This window comes from Melospiza georgiana, chromosome 8 (assembly GCF_028018845.1).
Source record: "Melospiza georgiana isolate bMelGeo1 chromosome 8, bMelGeo1.pri, whole genome shotgun sequence".
Lineage (NCBI taxonomy): Eukaryota > Metazoa > Chordata > Aves > Passeriformes > Passerellidae > Melospiza > Melospiza georgiana.
The window spans coordinates 13,511,897-13,531,723 of NC_080437.1; the positions used below are offsets into that span (position 1 = coordinate 13,511,897).

The 19,827-nt window shown below is 40.7% G+C and overlaps 1 protein-coding gene across 1 annotated transcript in view; it reads left to right on the forward strand.

The window, feature by feature from the left end:
• The window catches only part of ZCCHC24 (zinc finger CCHC-type containing 24), a 107,303-nt gene extending 88,187 nt beyond the window's left edge, over nucleotides 1-19,116 (forward strand). Inside the window, exons 3-4 of the mRNA XM_058028961.1 lie at nucleotides 3,678-3,842; nucleotides 12,414-19,116. Coding sequence (XP_057884944.1) covers nucleotides 3,678-3,842; nucleotides 12,414-12,527 — 279 coding nt within the window. The 3' untranslated portion in view covers nucleotides 12,528-19,116. The remainder of the gene's footprint in view (nucleotides 1-3,677; nucleotides 3,843-12,413) is intronic.
• Nucleotides 19,117-19,827: the final 711 nt, after the last annotated feature.

Here is a 19,827-nt window from a genome sequence, read left to right on the forward strand (position 1 = left end):
GATTTGATCCTGTCCAGGATGCAGTAAATCCTTGAAACACCCAAATGCAGACACACCAAGTTTTTGCAGCCAAGGATTGAAACCAGGTCAAAGATTTACCTGGGCCTACAGGCAATGGGACAGTGTATTTTAATATGGTTACAACAAAATATTGTACCATTATGAAAAGGAGCATAACTTTCCAGATTAACTTTGCACATAAATAAATAAATCTCTATCTGCAAACAGAGTAAGAAGAGAATGCTCAGTACAGGAATTGCAGGATCTAAACATCAACCAAAGCCTATTATTAACCACCATTCAAATGGAGCTGGAGGGGAGAGAGAATAGGAGAGTACTTTTACTGTAAAGATTTTTAGGTTAATACAAAATGACACAAAGTGTCTTCTTGCTCTCTTTTGGCATTTAGTTAGGAAAAAACCTCTGGTGAAAATAGTTCTTGCCCTCCAGCTGAATGAGCACTGAGATACCTCAGCTGCAGAGCGACCGGGTGCTTGAGCACCCTGTGGGCAGGGCTGGCTGCTTCTGTGCCAAGGAGCAGGCTGTTTCTTGGAAATGTTTATGCAATTCAGCTGTGCTCCTGCTGGAGCCAGACACTTTGAATTAAAAAAAAAAAAAATCAAGAAAAAAACCAACCCAACGGCTACAAAAAAACCCCAACAACAAACAAACCAGAATACCCAGCCTCAGATCTCCCAGGCCATTAGTGTATCGCACTCAGATTTTGCCTTCTACCAAATGCTGTCAAATACCCGTTTTGCTTGGTTCTGCAGGGTGGAGGGAATTGGAGGCTTGCCTTCACTGCTGTCAGTGGTTCCTAATGATGTTTCCCACTAGAGAAAATGAGCTTGCTTGTTTGTAAGTCTAAATTCCCTGTGGGGCACAGCTTGGGAAACTGAAGATATGGGAAGAAAAATAATATCTATTAGGGAAACGTGTAAACATCCATAAAGCAGAATGGCAAAACACCTACAGAGATTGTTGTAACTTTGCCAACAAACTAATTAGAGTCACTGACTGAGGAGGGAGCTGTGACAGTCAAAAAGTTAAAATAAAAATAAATCAAAAGTTTAGTCTAGCAATTATAACAGGAAATAACCAACAGAGTCAGGCCTCCTACATTCTTTTCCTGGTTCTGCTGCTGATTTACCAAGAAAGTTGGAGAAGCCAGATTTTAGAAGCAGCTTTTAATCTGGATTGAAAGCCTCCATTTCTGATGCCTAGCTGTACACACAGAGGACTCCACAGATCATTATCTTCAGTGCTCCCTGTGCATTTGTGAGGGCAGAGTTTCAGGGCACTGGTGTCTCTGAAGTCACATATGCGACCTGGACAAAGCCACAGTCACTGGCCCGCCCAAGTGGCCGTCTCTGAAAGTTTCCCATCTGGGAATTGTGGCTGGCACAGCATATTGCTGTGGGAGTCTGATGTTTAAATGCTCTTTAGGACTGACATAACATATTGCTGTGGGAGTGTTATGTTCAAATACTCTTTGTAAACATTTACAAGACTTCCAAGATGCACTCTGTCTCCAAAGTCAGTGCTATTTCTTTTGGAAATAATGAACCCTATGAACTGCGCATTTTCTGAAAGGAGCACTCCTTGGTAGGGGCACTGAGCTGCATTTTCAAGTCTGGCTGCAGGATGAGTTTACATAGAGGGGGACTTAATCAGAGAATCAAAAATGATATGTCTTCCATTCAATGACACCCCCCATCCCCCTCCATAGAAACTGCAAATAAAACTATCTGTGATGCCTCAGGAGGAGAAGGCAGGTCTCTAAAACACAGGAGCTCTCTGGACACGGTTTCTGTTCAATTCCATAAGAATTTCTAAATGAAGAGAGCAAGTGGCTGCTTCTTACACTGAGTTGTGCTATGAGCTCCTCAGAGGCAGAACCAAATTAAGTACCCAGAATAAGGATGTCTCCATAAATTGACATTTTCCTGCACTACATATTCAGTTGCAATCTCTCATTCTTATCAAGGGACACCATGGGTCGGAGAGCTACACTCTGAGTGCCTGCCAGCACTCACTTAGTTGTGGAAGTCTGAATGTTTCTCACTATATCAATGCACTATTTTTTCCTCTGTGCTATACTCCTGTAAATATGTGTGTCCTGGTCAGCTTTATCTTTGTTGTCAGCCAGAATATTTAGAGTGGCTTGTCAGAAGCAAATTACTATAGAAGTTTGCCTTTTTGTAATGGAGGTTGCTACTGATACAGTCTTCTAAAGAATATTGCTATGCTGAGGAGTAAGCAGAAAAAAACCCAGAGAATGCTGTTTACTGACACTGCAGGAAGTAAAAAAGGGATAGAGTAGGTTTGGTGTCCCCGGCTCTTCCACCCACAGCATGCGGGGGAGAGCGCACTCAATGTTCCTTTCCCTTCTTGCTCCCACATGCGGCCCAGGAGGTAACACAGTGTTCACCATCTCCATCAGCCACTGGAGCCGGAGTCTCAGAGCTCCTGCCAAGCTCAGGTCTTCTGCCAACCACCTGCTTGTGCAACCCGTGTTTTCACATAGAAAGCAATTTGGACCTACACACTGAGAAATCGTACAAACTCCCAAAACAAAAACAAATGCCTTCCCAGCATGATGGCTCATTTCACTTTTGTAAACTTTATCTGGAAGCCTTAAAAAAAGAAAAGCTGCTTAAGCCTGACATGGAAGTAAGTGACAAAGAACCCTTTGCTAGGTGATCATAGTGCACTGCCACTATACAGGCAAAGTATCTCCCTCTAGGCAGCAACAAACTAAACACAGTGACATGGACAGTGTTTCCACACCTGCTAGGGACTCTGGGAAAACATCAACTTTACAGCTATCCTAGCACAGCTGGATGCAACACCCTCATCTTCACATACCGCACCATATTTTGTTAAGCACAACACACAGTTTTAGTGAGTGAATGCATGTACAAAAAACAAACCTGGTATTTGCGTATGGTCATTGTCAACTCGACTGGCTTCCCTAGATCAAAAGGCTTTCTTTAAGGGACATTTAACATTCAGACATCACAACACACCATTTGAGAATCCTTTCCTGTTTCCTTCAAAAGGCAGAAATAGCAAAACCATTTACCAAGAGCCAGAAACCAGATAAAGTTAATGAAAGTTATTATTTCCACTAGTCAGAGTGTCTTTCCTTCTTACTCAATCCCAGTTTGTGCACTCCCATGTGATAACATATAGGCTGTGAAAAGCAGAAGTATTAAAAGTCTTCTTAACTACAGGTTTTTAGTGGAAAATAGACTAGATTTCTAAACTGGAATTTCTAGTAAAAAAGTAGTACTTTATTACTAATGAGCTACTCCTCCTGATGATATATATATTTCTAGTGATAAATACTCAATAGAGATGATTTTATCATAATGAAACTAATATTAAAACTATTTATTCAAAAAAATGAAAGGGTATATTTCCAAACACTCAGTGTCACTAACAAGTACTATGTTTTCTTGAACTTTTGAATACTTCTTACAGAAACCACTCTCAGAACTGGTAAACTCTAGCTTCAAGATATGAACTCTTCATTAAAGGGACATGTTCTTCATACTTGCCTCCAGTGTCTTCTGTCCAAAGTTTCCTAATTAAAAAAATGTTTATTTCTCTACTACACACACCCACACACACCCATTTTCAGTCATTCATTGCTATTTCCCTTTGTTTTGTAGGCTCGTCCAAAAGGAGAAGGCCTGACACCATACCAGGGCAAGAAACGCTGCTTTGGTGAATATAAGTGCCCCAAATGCAAGAGAAAATGGATGAGTGGAAACTCCTGGGCTAACATGGGACAAGAATGTATCAAGTGCCACATTAATGTCTATCCTCACAAACAGGTAGGAGAAATGCAGACCTGATGGCAACTGGCTTGGAGCTAGGAATGCTGTTGGCTTTGTAAAGCATGGGTAAGACTTAAAGAACTTGACATGGGCTGCAACACACCACAGAGAATGTTTCCCAGATGAGTTGTCTCAGTCCTGGAAATCTGGATAGGTGTCATCAGAGTTGCAAAATTTGAATGTTCTTTCTTTCAGTACAAATACCTCAAACCCAAAATCTTTACCTGTCTTTCTTAAAGAAAGAGACTGTGGGGCTTTTTAATCTTAAGAGTAAAAAAATTTCAGCAATAGCAATTGCCCTTCTAGTTCTGATTCTCTTCATATTTACACCAATTTATTGTTTCATTGCACTGGTTTCAGCATGTGTACTGCTTTTTTCCCTTGTTGGATTTTCTCAAGGGGCTATCTCTACTTACAAAGAGTAGTGATAAAAGAGAACAATATTAAGATGACTCTTGCCTACAAAACTCACTGGTTAACGACACTAATTTAACATAAGAATCTCAGACTTTCCAATGCCTCTTGTTCTAACCTCTGTTTAGACAGCTTATCTAAAAAATCCAAAATCCAGGTTGAGTCACTTACCACATGCATGGAATAAGGTCTTGAGCATGAGAGAAATTACAGGACCACTGACAGCACAAGACCATTTATAGCATAAGTTTATCAATACTTGTCTTGTTCTTCAAAATTCTTTTCATCATTTATGTTGATGTTCAAAGGGTCAAGAAATCATTCAAGAGGTATCCCATCCACACTGTACAGAGGCATTATAGACTTAGAAGTGTACATTTTTGTAATAAAGTTTTGCAAGTAGTCCACTGCACAGAGCTGCCCCTCGCGGTGGGGCTGGAGGAGTCCAGTGTACACAGCAGTACTAAATCAGACACACACTGTGGGAGGGTTGCAATCTGCAGTGCTTGCATAAGCTGTGCCTGCCACCAAGCCACATACACTGCACTTTCCTGGGGAACCATCCCAGCACATGCAGTGCAGCTCTCCACAGTCAACCCCATCACTGTTTCCATGCTATTCCCTAAGCACACCATAACTCATGGATGTGGAGGGCCACGTGTCTATCCATGTGCTCCTGTCCCAGCAGCAGGTATTGCAGTTATCTGAGATTTTCAAGACAAGAGTGCATTTCAGCTAGGCTCCCCAATATAAATTACTTGTAACCAGTCACTAGGTGCTCTTCACCAAAACGTGAACTTTGACCCTCAAGCTGAAAGATTCTACATGCTTTTATCACTGCCTCACCTCCATCTACTTCTATCTCTCAGTGTTACCACTGTCATCCTTTCTAGTCCTTTTCCTTCTTCCAGAGGGGTCCTGAGCTGCTTCTGATGAACCACAACAGCAGCAGGCAGGCAGTGAAGGGAGCAGCATCAATTCACGCACAGAGACAGCAGCAGCAGAGAGCTGCCAGGCTGCAGGAGGTCTGTGCTGCTGCTTGGCACAGCCGCCTGTCTGCCATCCCATACATGGAGTTTGGACATGCATCCAGTGCCACACCAGGCTCTCTAAACATTTATCAGCATTTATCAGTGGGGAGCTATCCTGCTCCATTTTGGAAAATGTATCTAGTCACTGGTACTCTTATACCAAAAACTGTATTTTGTAAAAACACAGTGAACAATTTCATTAGATTTCAATATATCTAGTTTGAGATTTAAAGCACAACAAAGTCTTGCTCACTTAATATGGTTTGTTTGTTTTGTTTTTTTAAATAGCACTGCTACACCACCTTAACATTTTCCAGATATGTTTCCTATTTATTCTTTAGATTTTCATTATCTTGTTGGTATCTACCATGGCAGAGGCCTCATTCATGTTTGATTTCCTATGCATTTCTAGAGGTTTGTAAGCCCTCAGCTCCCTCTCAGTGGATGTCCTCAGTTAATTATGTGTGCCTTCTGCATTTATTATATCGGATCAGAGTATTTGCATTCTCATCTGAATCTTCCACTGAACAGGTTTTCCAACTTAAATAATTCACCTGCGAAAATATCTTGCCTCCCCCTACATACCATGATTCTCTTGTGTCATTTTAACTCCACTTGAAAAAATAAAGTGTTGCAGTTAAAGAAAACAGCAGACAGATGCTACAAAACAGCAATGTCCACACTATGTGATGTGATTGATCATAGTACAAATAATCAATAAATTGAGTTTTTTCTTCAGTTTAACAAAAACCAGATCAACTCTGACCTCCTTTCAAGAACAGACAGTATTTACTTCTAGTGAAATAAATTATTTCTCCTTTCAAGCAATCTTGTCAATATTTTTCTTCAGCAATGTGCTGGAATTCATCATCTCCTATTCTTACTCTTTGCTCTACCATTTTGTAAACATTTTTTTGTAACCTAACAAAAAAAAAAACATATCTTGGAACATAATTTTAAAAAGTAATGGTCATTTTATCAGCAGATGAAAATGACTGCTGGTCCCTCAACATGAAGTAACCTTTTGTCAAGTTACAAGAGCTTCCAAAACTGTAAAATCTATAAACATCTCAGCCCATATCTAAAACAGTCAAGGAGTACAGTTCCCTGGTGAGGGCATATGATAGAAAGTTTCCATTCAGTGTATTCATTAGGAAAGCTCACACCAGGTCAAACCAACCTCCCCTGTTCCACACCTGGTCCCAGGCAGTGGCAGACACAGGAAGAGGTGTGTGCATAGACAAGACAAAACAGTCACCTCTGAGGATTCTTCCCCAGCCTCTTCTATGGCCTAGTGACTATCTCTGCATTGTCCTAGTTTGTCACCAAACAGATCAAACCTTTCAGAGCCTATTAAATAGCCGAAATCCAATCTCAGGCCACCAAGCCTTGCTGCATCACTGTAGGAAAGTAGGATGCATGTGCCCAATTTAGGACAAAAATTTGAAAATCTTATTTCAGGATTGCTCAATATTCATTGTAGTGAATTAGGAGTTTCTTCCCAATTGCCAGGCTTTCCCTTTTCTCCCATCCTCATCTCTGTAGCTGTATTTCATCTTCCCCAGCCACTTTCCCACATCCATGGACTTCCCAGTACTGTAAGGTTTCTCCATGTCTCACAAAGAATGCTGAAGTACTCCCATGTAACTGGCTCAGGCAGTAATACCAGAGTACTGAAGATCCTAATCTCCACTCTGGATAGCTCTGGGGTAGCCATTCAAGCACATATGTTGGCTCTGTGAATGGCTCGTGCAGCTATGCTCAAATCTTGATTTCCTATGCATACCTTTCATTAGTGAGTCCCTGGAGAGGAGAGCAGCCACACTTTCCTGCCACCTGCTCATTGCTCCCGGAGGCTCATTCACTCCAGGAAACTATCCTGGGCCAGTTCCCCACAAGGAATGTCTCAATTCAGCCCTATGCTCTTAGTCCACATGGCCTAGCTGTGAGAATGAGTTTTTAATCTCTCTAGGGCAGGAAAAGTCTTCTCAGCACTTTTACATCTGTGTATATACTTTAGAGTGCTCTATAAATACAGCTCTAAATCTCTGTATTTAAAAGAGATGGTGGAGCATGTATTCCAAGAGGTAACACAGGGGCCTGACAGGAGGGCTGCTGCCATTCATTCCCCAGCTCATCCACCAGGTAGGGAATCAGGTGATTGTCACACCTGAGCTGCAAAACTGCTCCTCAACCAAGCTTTGCTAAATTATTCCACTGTGTTCCTATTTCTGCATTTTCACCTCACTCCCTCAAGTGACAAATCTTCCCATGGGAGTGCTTACAGGAATACACAAAACATGGGGCAAAAACCATAGGCCCACTGAGCTCAAGCCTTACTGGAAGTTAAAGAGCTATCCAGACAAATTTGCTCTATAGCAATTTCAAAAGTTGTTTCCCAGGTAGTTTCTTTAGCTACTCTAAACATAAACAGGAATCTCAGACTTCAATCTCTCCTGTTCTTCCAAGGAATTTGGATTTTGTGGTTGTTTATGCTCCTTCTTACCCCGCTTTAGCAACAGAGCCAGTCCTTATAGTCATTCACCAGCATTCTTGGCAGTGTAACAGCCCAGATGCCAAGCTCTGAATTCTCATTTTCTTCCCCTGCCTACTATAGCAGCAACATCTGCGCCCGTGGTTATTTCCTGGCTGGCCTCTTATCAAGGCTTCTTCTCCGACTTCGTGGCTAAGGCCAGTGCTGTTTGTGATGACAGCTGTTGCACTGGTGCAGAACCAGCCATCTGGTGACTGACTTGTCCTCTTGGACACTCTTTTCTTCCAGCTGTCAGGAATTTACTGTTGGACTGGAAATAATTTGGTATGTAAATACATACCTCATGATACTCAAGTTATTACTTTCATGGGCAATTCAGTGGTCTCATCATAATTCCCATATCTGAGTGCAACCACAGCCACCTTGCTTCCCTCAGTATGGGGAGGGGTGGGTATGATCACTCAAGCCCAATAAACTTTTCAGCAGTTTGAAGCCTACAAGTATGATCTTTTGACTCTTTAGATTTAATAAACCCTCCCCAGCATGCCCACGCTTGTGTACTCCAGCTATGGGAATACACTGCACCTCAGACTGCTGCTTTTCTGAACTCTTAAAAAAGAGATTTTCACCATTTCCCTCATGCTGTTATCGTTCATTCCTAGCTGGCCTGTCCCAGAGGCATGCTGCTGACAGAGCCTGCTTGCTCTCTTTAAGCATCCTGCCTCTGATCTGCTGCCTTCTTATCACCGTCTCTTGGATTCACGACGACAGCCCAAGGCCTTGGTCATGTCCCTCTCCCCCCAAGCAGACAGAAAAGCAGAGGGGCTGCTGCTCAAGAATGGACATTGCACTTAATCTTTTCTTCCCCAGGGCCCAATTCTTTTATTGGACTAAAAATTTACAAATGCACAATATCATATGTTTCTTGAGAGAAGCATGGCTCCTTAAGACTGTTAACCTAACAATTATCCTGCCAGCAATAGCTGCAGAATCTTTCTATGCACATTCCTAATCTGACATTTAATCATCACATTTGCTGCATTAAGATTTGATGTCAATGAGTCCAGAAAACTATTTTTAAGTGTTTTCTCTCATTTGAATTCTGATGTGATCCTCTATCCATCAGTGGTGCAATTAAATTGTTCCATTCCACAGCAGAAAATACAAACAGAAACAGGCACATTATTCCATTCTTCCACCATTCCTTGGTGGAAGCAATTTCCCTCAGGATGTTCTAGTGATGCTTTCTTTAACACCTAACACTTCATAAGGGAGAGTTTTTTGTTTGAGAGCTTTGGGATTTCAGCTGACTGTTGGGGAATGCACAGGTCATGCAGTACATCTAGACTAGCACAGCAATAACTCATAGTCAAAAGTTAATTTGCAGGTCAGGAATTGATATATAAATATGAATTTCTGTCAGCTTCATTCCCCTGCGGCAATATCTTTATTCACCACTGCCAAATGCTTTCCTGGTGGAGCTGCACAAGATTATTTCCACCCTGCAACTACCAGGAGAAAATTAAACAAAGATGCACAAAAGTGAAGTCCGGAAGAATACAACTGTGGATCCTTGCATTAAAAAAAAAAAAAAAAAAAAAAAAAAAAAGACAACAAAACTTAGCTTTTACAGTTAAAGTCTCCATTTAATGGAAAAAAGGATACCTTTCCCCTAAGGAACATAGCAGGATTTACTGTTGTTCTACAAGCCTACAAGCCCCATTTCACTGCTTTCTAAGGAAAAGAGTTAACTTTCCAGCCAAATAGCCTGTCCCCTTCTCCACACCCTGTCCAAGTGCATGGCTGAGTGCTCAGCAGCAGTGCAGGGCTCTTGCAGCCTCCTCAGTTCCTGGTGTCTCCTGCAGAACTCGGGCAGCCCCAGAGCTGACACAGCGTGCAACAGCCAGGCCCTGCTGCACACTCCTGTGCCAGTGCCCTCTCCTGGCACCACACCAGAGCTGGGGATTAGCCCGGCTCTGATGGACACACAGCTCCGTGACTAACATCCTAGACTTTTAACATGGTGTAAGAAAAGGTCCAGGAGTATAAGGTTATTACTTTTAGGTTCTCCTCAATTAGTAACAGACAGCAGCGGGACAAGAACACTTGCTACTCAGGGTGCAAGAAACCCATGAAGAGAAAACAGCAAATGGAGATGAAGTGGGATTTTCATTTTATGCAAAAGTTGGGTTGAAATGGTTTTGAGACACAAACCACACAAGTACACTACCAATTTCAAAGCCTCAGCCCTCCACCACCTCACCAGAAATGCAGCCTGGGCTCCGCACGGCTTGGTGCCTTCCAGCTGGCCCTTGGCAACCTGCTTTCCTGCATTTGTAACCCCTCTCTCCCCAGCCTGTGTCGTAACATACTGGTAACAATAACAGTTCTGAAATCAAAATGCTTTGCAGGCCAAAAAGCTGAGCTCAATCAACGCTGGGGGAAAGCAAACTACGGAGAGCTATTGTTTCTGAAAACCATCCAAAAACTCTTGGCACTTCAAGGCATTCCCAATGTCCTTTGCACTATTTCCAGGAAAAATGATTCCCAAGGCCTTGCATATTAAAAAAAAAAATCTGGCTTATATCAATAAACATGATAACTGCTGTATTTTTCTCTTTAATCAGAGCACAGCTAGCATGTAGAAGCAATCAGAGCTGAGTCAAATAGCCTGTTTCGAGTGTAGCATTTCAAAACTCTAATTCGCTGTTAAAAAGTGTAAATTAACCCCTGGGACTCCAGAACCTGCGCTTCATCTTTGTATATTTATGTAATGCAAATTCTTGAAGAATATTTGTGGCAGATGTTGGTGGAATAAGTGGTAGATGAGGTAGAAAGGCAGTTTTCTGACTAAGCACACTTGTTCAACTTGTCTGTCTTGTGGCATAAGCAGCATCTGGACCAGTGCTTGGACTGCAAGCTTAGGAACAGAATTGCTGGTTCTGATCTCAGATCTCAATATAGTGACATGAAACGTTTAAAGCTCAGTAGGGTTGCAGGGCAGAGATTAAGAGTGCATCTACCTTCCTCATCTTACACAGGAAATCCACTTTGCAGTTGAAATGTAAATAAAGTTAGACTCAAAGACCTACATGGAGCAGGACAATATCATGGTTTACAACACCGAATCAGAAACAAACCATTGACAATCACTACTGAATCACTCCTATATATTGTTCTGCCTAGATGTGCAACATAATAAGATTGTTGCATCTAAAATCCAGTACAAGCAAGCAAGAATTCACTGACATCCCTTGTTCAAGACAATACAATATGTTTTGCGTCATTTTAGCTATTCAGAGAGAGAAACCCTTCTACTCCCCGATTTATGAGCAGTTCTTGCAGTATTACATAGCCAAAAAAAGAGCTTTAAATATCTCTGTTCCTGTCCACAGAATTTCAGGTAGGTGGCTTGACAAAGAACTTATAAATGAAATCTTAAATGATCAGGTGTACTTTAAGACCTTACAGATAAAGAAAAGTCTTTAAGATTAAGAGAGGTGTTAAGACATAAATGGCCAAGATGGTGTAATTTTAATTTACTCGCCCACTGCTCCAAGAATCACATTTTAAAGATATAAGCAAGGGTCTAATATCCCTGTAAAAACAGTGAGAAGCTTGTGGCTAGTTTTCAGATTTCACACCACATGGTGTGTCTACCACAGTCCCATGAAGAACTGCTGCCTTCATGGCACTGTGCAATGAAACAGCCTTTCAGATACATTTCATGAAAACAGATCAGTTATGGTTAGGGAATTTGGGAGTGTTTTCCAAGCAAATGGTACACTTTATTAACTTCTACCTCACATCTCTATCACTTCCCTACCTATCAGACTTCCCAAACCTTTGACTTTGTCACAATATTTAACTTGGGTATTTTATTTTCAGAATGACTGTGAGGCCTTTTACATGCCATGAAAAGTGAAAGCACAAATACCTAATAACAATGAATCAGCTTAATTTCCTCCAACACGCTGATTTCATGAATATTATTAAAAGTACATCATTTATTACTCAGATTCAGTGCAAAGGATTGTGTCATGATGTTGGATTTTGCTTTGTTTTTGTTTAAGTTTGGAATTTTTTTAAATTTTATTAAAAGCTTTGCAGCTGCTCTGCTTCAAAACGTTCAGCCTCAAAACCATGGGACTACCTATTGGGAAAGCACCATTTAGCTATGTAATATCTGTGCATAGTGTGACAGTATTCTTCATGTAGCAGCTAGTCCTAGCATTGATAATGCCTGCTCTGCACTGCTGGGTAATGGGATTCCCAGGCTTTAGGTGTTAGTGCCTTTGGGACATCTAAGTTACTGGAGCTAAGCAAATGAACTCTTTTGTTACTGCTTTTTAGAAATGAAGTCCTCAATTCAGTATTTTTGTGATTTGTCTGCAACAAAGTTAACAGCACCTTTATGAAGAATGACATTGAATTGTGAGGTCACTCTGAACCAACCTAGAGCTGAAGGGCTGAAAAAAATCACTCCATACCTTCAGGAAAGGAACATGGTACCTTTTTAATTACCAGTAGAAAGCTCAGTTAGGGCCTAACAGTAGACTTCACATGCTGAATAAAGAGTACCAAGGACAAAACCTTGGATCTAACCTGATTTCCTTCCCATCACTGCAGAGACCCCTGGAAAAGCCGGACGGCCTGGATGTGTCAGACCAGAGCAAAGAACACCCCCAGCACCTGTGTGAGAAGTGCAAAGTCTTGGGCTACTACTGCCGCCGTGTGCAATAAACCTTCACCGTGGCCTCTTCCCATCCCCATCATCCTGAGAGATTCTCTGGCAGCATGCCATCAACAGCAGCACAACAGATCAAGATAAAAGCTAAAATAATTGCCAATATTGCCTATCTAATAATATGCCTTACCATTAATAGAATGTAACATTTCTCCCGTGCATGTGCACGCATGCAATAGGTATTTACAGGACTATGATTTGTATACATATATATGTAAATTTATATATGTACACACATAAGGTGTTACTGATGATGTTCACAACAGAACTACAGTTACAGGTTCTGCTGATTGTTTACACAGACCCTATATCACAGCCAGGTGAAATGAAGTACTTTTCAAAAGGCAAGGAATAATATTCACAGGGAATATTTGTTACATGTATGGCTTTTGCAGAGGTTCAGTAACTGTGGGGCCACTAATCGTAAGCACTCACCCACAACATGAACACTGTTCTTATATGACAAGACAAAGGAAGATGAAACAAGCCACAGCATAAAAGGGGAATTACTGCTTTCCCAGTTTTAGAAATTCTTAAGGGGTTTGTGCTGCTGATTTCTTGGACTTTTTTCTATTTGTTACCATCTCTTGGGCAGGGCTTAGGCAAAATAATTTTTGCAGGACATGAAAAAAAAAAGTGAATAATTGTTTGAGGGGCGTGGGTTGGGTAGGAAAGGAATGCCATAAGATTCCAAGAGGTTTTTGTAGGAGACAAAATTGGCTTGCATATGCAACTACCAGATCCTTCTCTTGTCATATAATCCCACTGACATGGCCCCTTCTATGTGCATGACATGTTCATTAGGCTACAAGCACACTAAATTTACTATGAAAAGGGGATAAGAATACTTCAAACTGACCCCAATATCCTTAACTAAAAGATTAGCCAAACTTACTATTTATAGTAGTTTAAAAGCCACTTGCTGGAAATATTTTTATGTCTTGTTTTCTACTACAGAAATTTCTTATGATATGAAACATGTTAGCCATAGGGGTCTTTTAAGGCATGGAGAACACTCTATATAACCCTCTTTCTTTATGTCTTCCTGAAGAAGACCTACATACCTGGGGAGAAATTTAGGAATTCTATTTCATTGTCCCATTTCAGGTAGAACTTTGCACAGAGACAGCCTGCTGCAAAGAACATCTTGTCAGGGATTGGCAAACTGAAAGTACCTCGAGACAGTATCCTGATTGTATGTCTGTGTGAGAGTACATTGGCAAAAGGACACAACAAGCAATTAATTTGTAGCATTCACTAAAAAAATTAGAGGAATAATGTTTGAGGTTGGGGGGGGGTTTACATCAGCAATTTACATTTTTATGACGTTTCCTTTAGGGAGATTGATTTGTATGAATGATATTTAGAGAAAATACTTTAAATCCTAAATAACTTGATGTGAACTAAATGTGTTCTGAGGACTAGCTCTGTAATGCAAAGAAAGTGGGGGGTTTATGCCAAGTGATAGCAGGATGTTACCAGTATGTCAAGACAAGCTCTTATAAAGAAAGTAGAGAACTTATGAGTATTCACCTAGGGAACATGAAGCTCCTGACAAATCTGCTGCACGGTCCAGCTTTTGCCATTTCCCTGCTTTGCTATAAGCAGGGCAAAATTGCATCTGCTTGTTTGGTGGGAGTGGCAGGTACATGTCTTGAAAACTCTATTATTTATGGGCAGCCTGAGTGACCCAGCCTGCTGCTCACAGCAATGGATAAGCATCCTGACTCCTGGCTTCTGACCACAGCTCTCCCATAGCTCCCTGATTTTGGGCAAGTCACAAGATCCTTCTGGACCTCAGTTTCCCCAACTGCAAAAGGGGGTAATAATACTTTAACATACCTACCTCACAGGAGAGTTGTGAGGTTTACTTAATATCTCTTACGTGTTTTGGCATCACTGGATGAAAAGTGCTGTGTAATGCTAAAATAGAATTAACTAAATTAATCACTTGGAAACTACTTTTGCCCAGTTAGCAACTCCAACTAAAATAGCTGAAAATAATATTATTGAAAGTAACACTAATACACAGTTCAGTTGCCTCAGTGAAGATATGCAGTTTTAGCATTTTCAAATGCAAACACATTCTTTTGCACAGATTCACAAATTAACTTAGAGACAAATTCTCTCAACAAAGATACTAATCTGTCTATACAAATAAGAAAATACACAAGCAAATCTAGGGGTGGATTTTCTAAGCTTGACCTCTAGGATTAATCTCAATAGTTTGTTTCAAGCATGAATAATTTTGAAAGAGGACCATTTTAGACCAGATCTATTTTTTCCTCTTGAGCACTTAATAGTACAGGAACAAAAAAAAAAATCACCTAGATGGTTCACATCTAGCTAAACAACAAGTAGAAAAACCCTCTTAGATGAAGATAAGAGAAAACGTTATTTTATTTTCTCCCTGAAACTAAGATGTTGCTATCAAACATTTTGTTCAGTACTGAAATTATCTCCCTGTTATGATAACCACTAAAACCAGTAAAATACCACAACTCTTGATGTAGCTGTATCACTAGATCACACACCAGCAGGTTCTGACAAAAAGCTGACTAAAAGATGCCATTATAAGCATTGGTATTTTCATGACAGTGCCCTATTAAGAATTGTTTATCCATATTCAACACTGCGAGGCAATGCCTTTAGCTTATGGATTTTTAGATTATACTAAAAATACACGTGATCTACTTTAACACAACGTCTATAGGTGTAGCATAACAACTCTTGAGAGCATACTTATGAGAGTTCAGTATTTATATTATTGATGTGTTCCTAGGCAGGAGACATATAAAGTATTTCAGTGATACTTAGCGTATCTGTAACAAAGAGGAGAGCAGATCTCCCCCTGCCCTAGCGCTGGGGGGAAGCAGATGAAGAACACAAGGTGTGGGGAAGCACGGAGTGACACTGCCGTGGTTTTACTGCCTAAGGCGAGGCACAGATCCGGGGGCAGCGGGAACAGCGTCCCTGCACAGGCTGAACCCGGCCCGGCCAGGAGCGCCGAGCTCGGATCGCCCGTCCGGGCATCTCCTCCCTGCGCAGGGTGAGCCCGGCCCGGGCAGGAGCACCGAGCTCGGATCCCGTCCGGGCATCTCCTCCATGCACAGGCTGATCCCGGCCCGGGCAGGAGCGCCGAGCTCGGATCTCCCGTCCAGGCATCCCCTCCCTGCTCAGGCTGATCCCGGCCCGGCCCGGCAGGAGCGCCGAGCTCGGATCCCGTCCGGGCATCTCCTCTCTGTGCAGGCTGAACCCGGCCCGGGCAGGGCAGGAGCACCGAGCTCGGATCCCGTCCCTCCCTGCACGGCCGGGCCGCCGGCACTGCAGCTCGGGGCCCGAGCGCTCCCTCCACACTGAGCCTGTGCGCTGGGAGCGGCTGGAAAAACACATCCACATAATTGTGTGTAACAGCTTATGATCATTGGGTTTTAGTTAGTGGCACAGAAGGGACTTTTCTGAATTTTTACTTCAAAGGAAAGAAAGGATGATTGATTACAAAATATAGATTACTTCTACTCCCTCCCTCCCCACACAAAGGGAAATCGCCTAATCTAACCAGCTCTTTCCAAATTAGAAAAAAAAAAATGGTAAAGGTGCAGATTTTTGATGGGAAAAATGAGGAATTGATTTATCTTTTAAATTTTAGTGACTGCTTTCTGATGTTCTCTAACTAGCCCTACACTGAGAGCATCAGCTAGCAGTTGTTGAAGGCATTAGTAGATGGTATTGGCAGGAGTGAAACAAGCATCAACAAAGAGAGTTTTTAATCAATACAGGCCTCCCTAAACTGAGTATTTTTTAGGGGCGTACCTGAGAGCAGTTTGGCTCTGTGCATTTATTTGGCAAACTGGATTTTCAGCCTCAGATGCTTGCTGTTAACAGCCCACCAATGTACTCTGTCCTATTCTATTTTTTTTTTAAATTTTCACCTTTTTTTAAGTCTTTTTTTTAAACTTGCATTTATTTCTTTAAAACCAGCAACAAAAGCCAATCAAACAAATAAACACCCTGCAATTTGTTTAATGAGTTGGTCATAACATTTCATATCAAATTTGGCACACCTCTGGAAAAATGTTTGAGGAATTTGAAATGTGTGTCATAGGTTTTTAGCTGCTTTAACCTAATGAGGCTACAATGAAGTTATTACAAAAACTTCATTTAAAGGTGATGAAGAAATATCCTAGTCGTTTAAAGGATGGCCCCATTTTAGCCAGTTCCTACTGCTGCTACAACAGATGCAAAATGATGCCACACAAGCAATGTTTGAGGCATTTTTGTCTCAAAGTTGCTATTTAATTTCAGATAAATACACAAGAGTATATATTCTTTCTGAAACTAGGTGTATTTTGAAGTTCCCCATTATATGGGACTTAGTTTTTAAACTAAAAATGTGAAGTTACATATGCCTGAGAGAAGCCTTATACCTAAAAGTGTTATGTACATTTTACCTTTTTATATAACAAGAAATTTAGATTATACATGGATTGCATACCTGTGACACTCTAGCATTTTTTAAAAAAACCCGAAACCTACTTAAAACATTAAAAGTTTAGAGCTTCTGGAAATGTCAGACTCCATAGACTGGTGGTCTTTGTCCTGCAGTCACACAGAAGATTTTTTTTTTTGTCCTGTTCTGGATCCTAAGAGTTGTCCACTGAACAGTAAGCAATAAATCATCAACACGTGTTTTTCAAGTTAAGTAGATAGACATATATTTTCCACTTGCCTTTGCCAACATATTTTAAAATGTGATTGAACTATCCCCATAGAAAAATCATTCTTTCAGATATCACTCCACTCCCAAGTGGGCTTCCACCCGTATCTTTCTTATCTGCAAAACCAGTGCTGTCCATTGAGGTTGCTATATCGCTCAAGTGCTCAGAGGGCTGTTTGAGATCTTAGATATAGGGATGATGGATTGTGTTTCTAGGATGAATTTCAAAGGGACAATCGTGTGCAGTTACTAGCTATAGATGATTGATATAAATGTTTACCCCTGTATGAAGTATTTTACAGTTTTACTTGCAGATGTGTATTTATCTTGAGTTATACTTGACATAGAGTTTCTTTCAATTTTTTTTTTTTTAATACTATGTGTGTATTTTGGAAACCTTTTTAGATGTTAAAATTTTTGAATGGTTACAAATATTTCTTATAATACTGAATTGTTATCTGGAAACTCTTTGCAGTAACTTTTTGTATATATTTGAGGGCCTTTTTAAAAAAGTATTGTTTGTTTTTTGGGCAAAGTTTTTACAATTGGGAAGCTTTCAGAAGGGCCTTCCTCTCAACTAGGATACTAACGGAGGTAAGAGTTTTCTTAAGTATTTTGCAGTATTTTGCAGAACTAAGGATGTATCCTCAAGAAAATATTTATGGAAATAATTTACGTTTTTTTTACAATGCTTTTGTCTGTATAAAGTATGCAACAGAACTACATTAAGAAGGAAATATTGTCTACATAAAATATTATATGAAAGTTGGTACATAATTCTGACAAAAAACCTTGCAATTCTTTAAGCCATATTGTTTTTGTTATCCTTGGATGAAAATATCAGTATTAAGTAACCGGTGTATTATTCAAGTGCTTAGACTTATATGAAAATGCTTATACGGTTTATTTATGTGTATTTGGGGAACGAGTGCTAGAAAAGCTATCACTAGACATGTAGCAAGTGAGGAGCAAATATCAGAATACTGTCACTTTATGGCCTTGTGAGGGACACAGCGGTGTTGGAAGCACCGTGGAGACTCCGCTCTCAGGAGCTCCGAAGCACAAGTGGTGGGTTTCAAATGGTGGCTCTTCCCTTCCCCGTGACTAGAGGGGAAGAAAGTTGGTTGGGACACTGTTTAACTTGACTTTCACAACTCTTTGCAGACTGTGAGCTCAGCTATGCAGTATCATCTATAGCAATAATATCAATCAAAGGATGTAAGAGAAAAGGATTGAAGTAGATTATTGTAGGGGTTTACGTTTATTTTAATTAGAACTGATAGCAATATAGAATATGCATGTGCACGTATTCCAAGCATTTTACACTTTACATTTCATGTAGTTTGATTATATTATGAAGGATTGAGTTTTTAGTTTGATATTTTACCATGCTAAAATGGGAGGTCAGCCCAGCCCTATACTGGATTCTTGTTTCCTTTAAAAGGTTATTTAGTACAGCACTCACTGCATTGTGTAATAGTGCTAAAACTAACACTATTTTATGAATTTCTTCAGCTTTAAAAAAAATTAACCTAATGATTATTACATTTGTTTAACTGTACCCACTGACCTTGTCAGATTCAGTTGGCAAATTGTGTAATTTCTTTTTCTGTAACTGTTAATAAACTTGTACAGCTAAAACAAACAAAACCTATGGACAAAGGCCTCAGAGGTACCAGTTCTGTTTCAGCAATCAAGATGACAGCTTGCTCATCTGGTGACTGTGTTGCTACTGAGACTGTAAAACCTCTGTTGTGGATTGTCCATAAAATGGCATTCCGACATGTGCCTTATTTGCTGGATAGTATACAGCTTTCCTCTAGTATTCTAGCATTTTAATGCTGTATTAAAGTATTGCAAAAAAGCCAGCAAGAGTGTGACATGGTTTTCTTGAACATTCCTTCCTTTGACAATTTACTCCCAGCTGCAGTGTGTTCCCAGCTCTGGCCTGGCCAGCCACAGTCTGGTGCCTGAGGAGCAAAGCTGCCCTACCACAGCCACGACCCAAAGCATGGGAAGGTGATTTCTGCACTGCAGTGAGTCCCTCTGCTGCAAGGAGCCTGGTCACATCAGGGTGACAGCTCTGCACTGCTAGAGGGACACCTCAGGTTAATGGTGCCAGCTCCTGTTCTTAACAGCCTACTCCTTCTCAAGGAAAACCTTCTATAATCAAAGTGCACTTGTAGCCTTTGGTTGGATAGCAAAGTTTATGTGCCAGAAAGTTGCTGTAGTGAAAAATAACATCCATCATTCTTTGCAAACACAAGAAGCTAGCAAGAACTAGACCTACTAAATGCTTGTTGTGTATTAGCAATGCTCTTCTCACACTCCCAGCCAAAGTTCAGTGGCAAGTACTTTTCTCCTGAGACTGACAAAAACCCCACAAACACCTCAGATTTAGCACTTAACTGAGACAAGAAAACATGCTGAGTAGAACCAAAAAGTCTTAGCTCCCTATTACCACATTTTCTCGAAGAAATAACCTTTCCATATATAAAACAAAAGTAGATGAACACAAATGATATTGCATCAACAAAAACAAACAACTCTTCCATCATTTTCATTGCCAAAGCATTTCC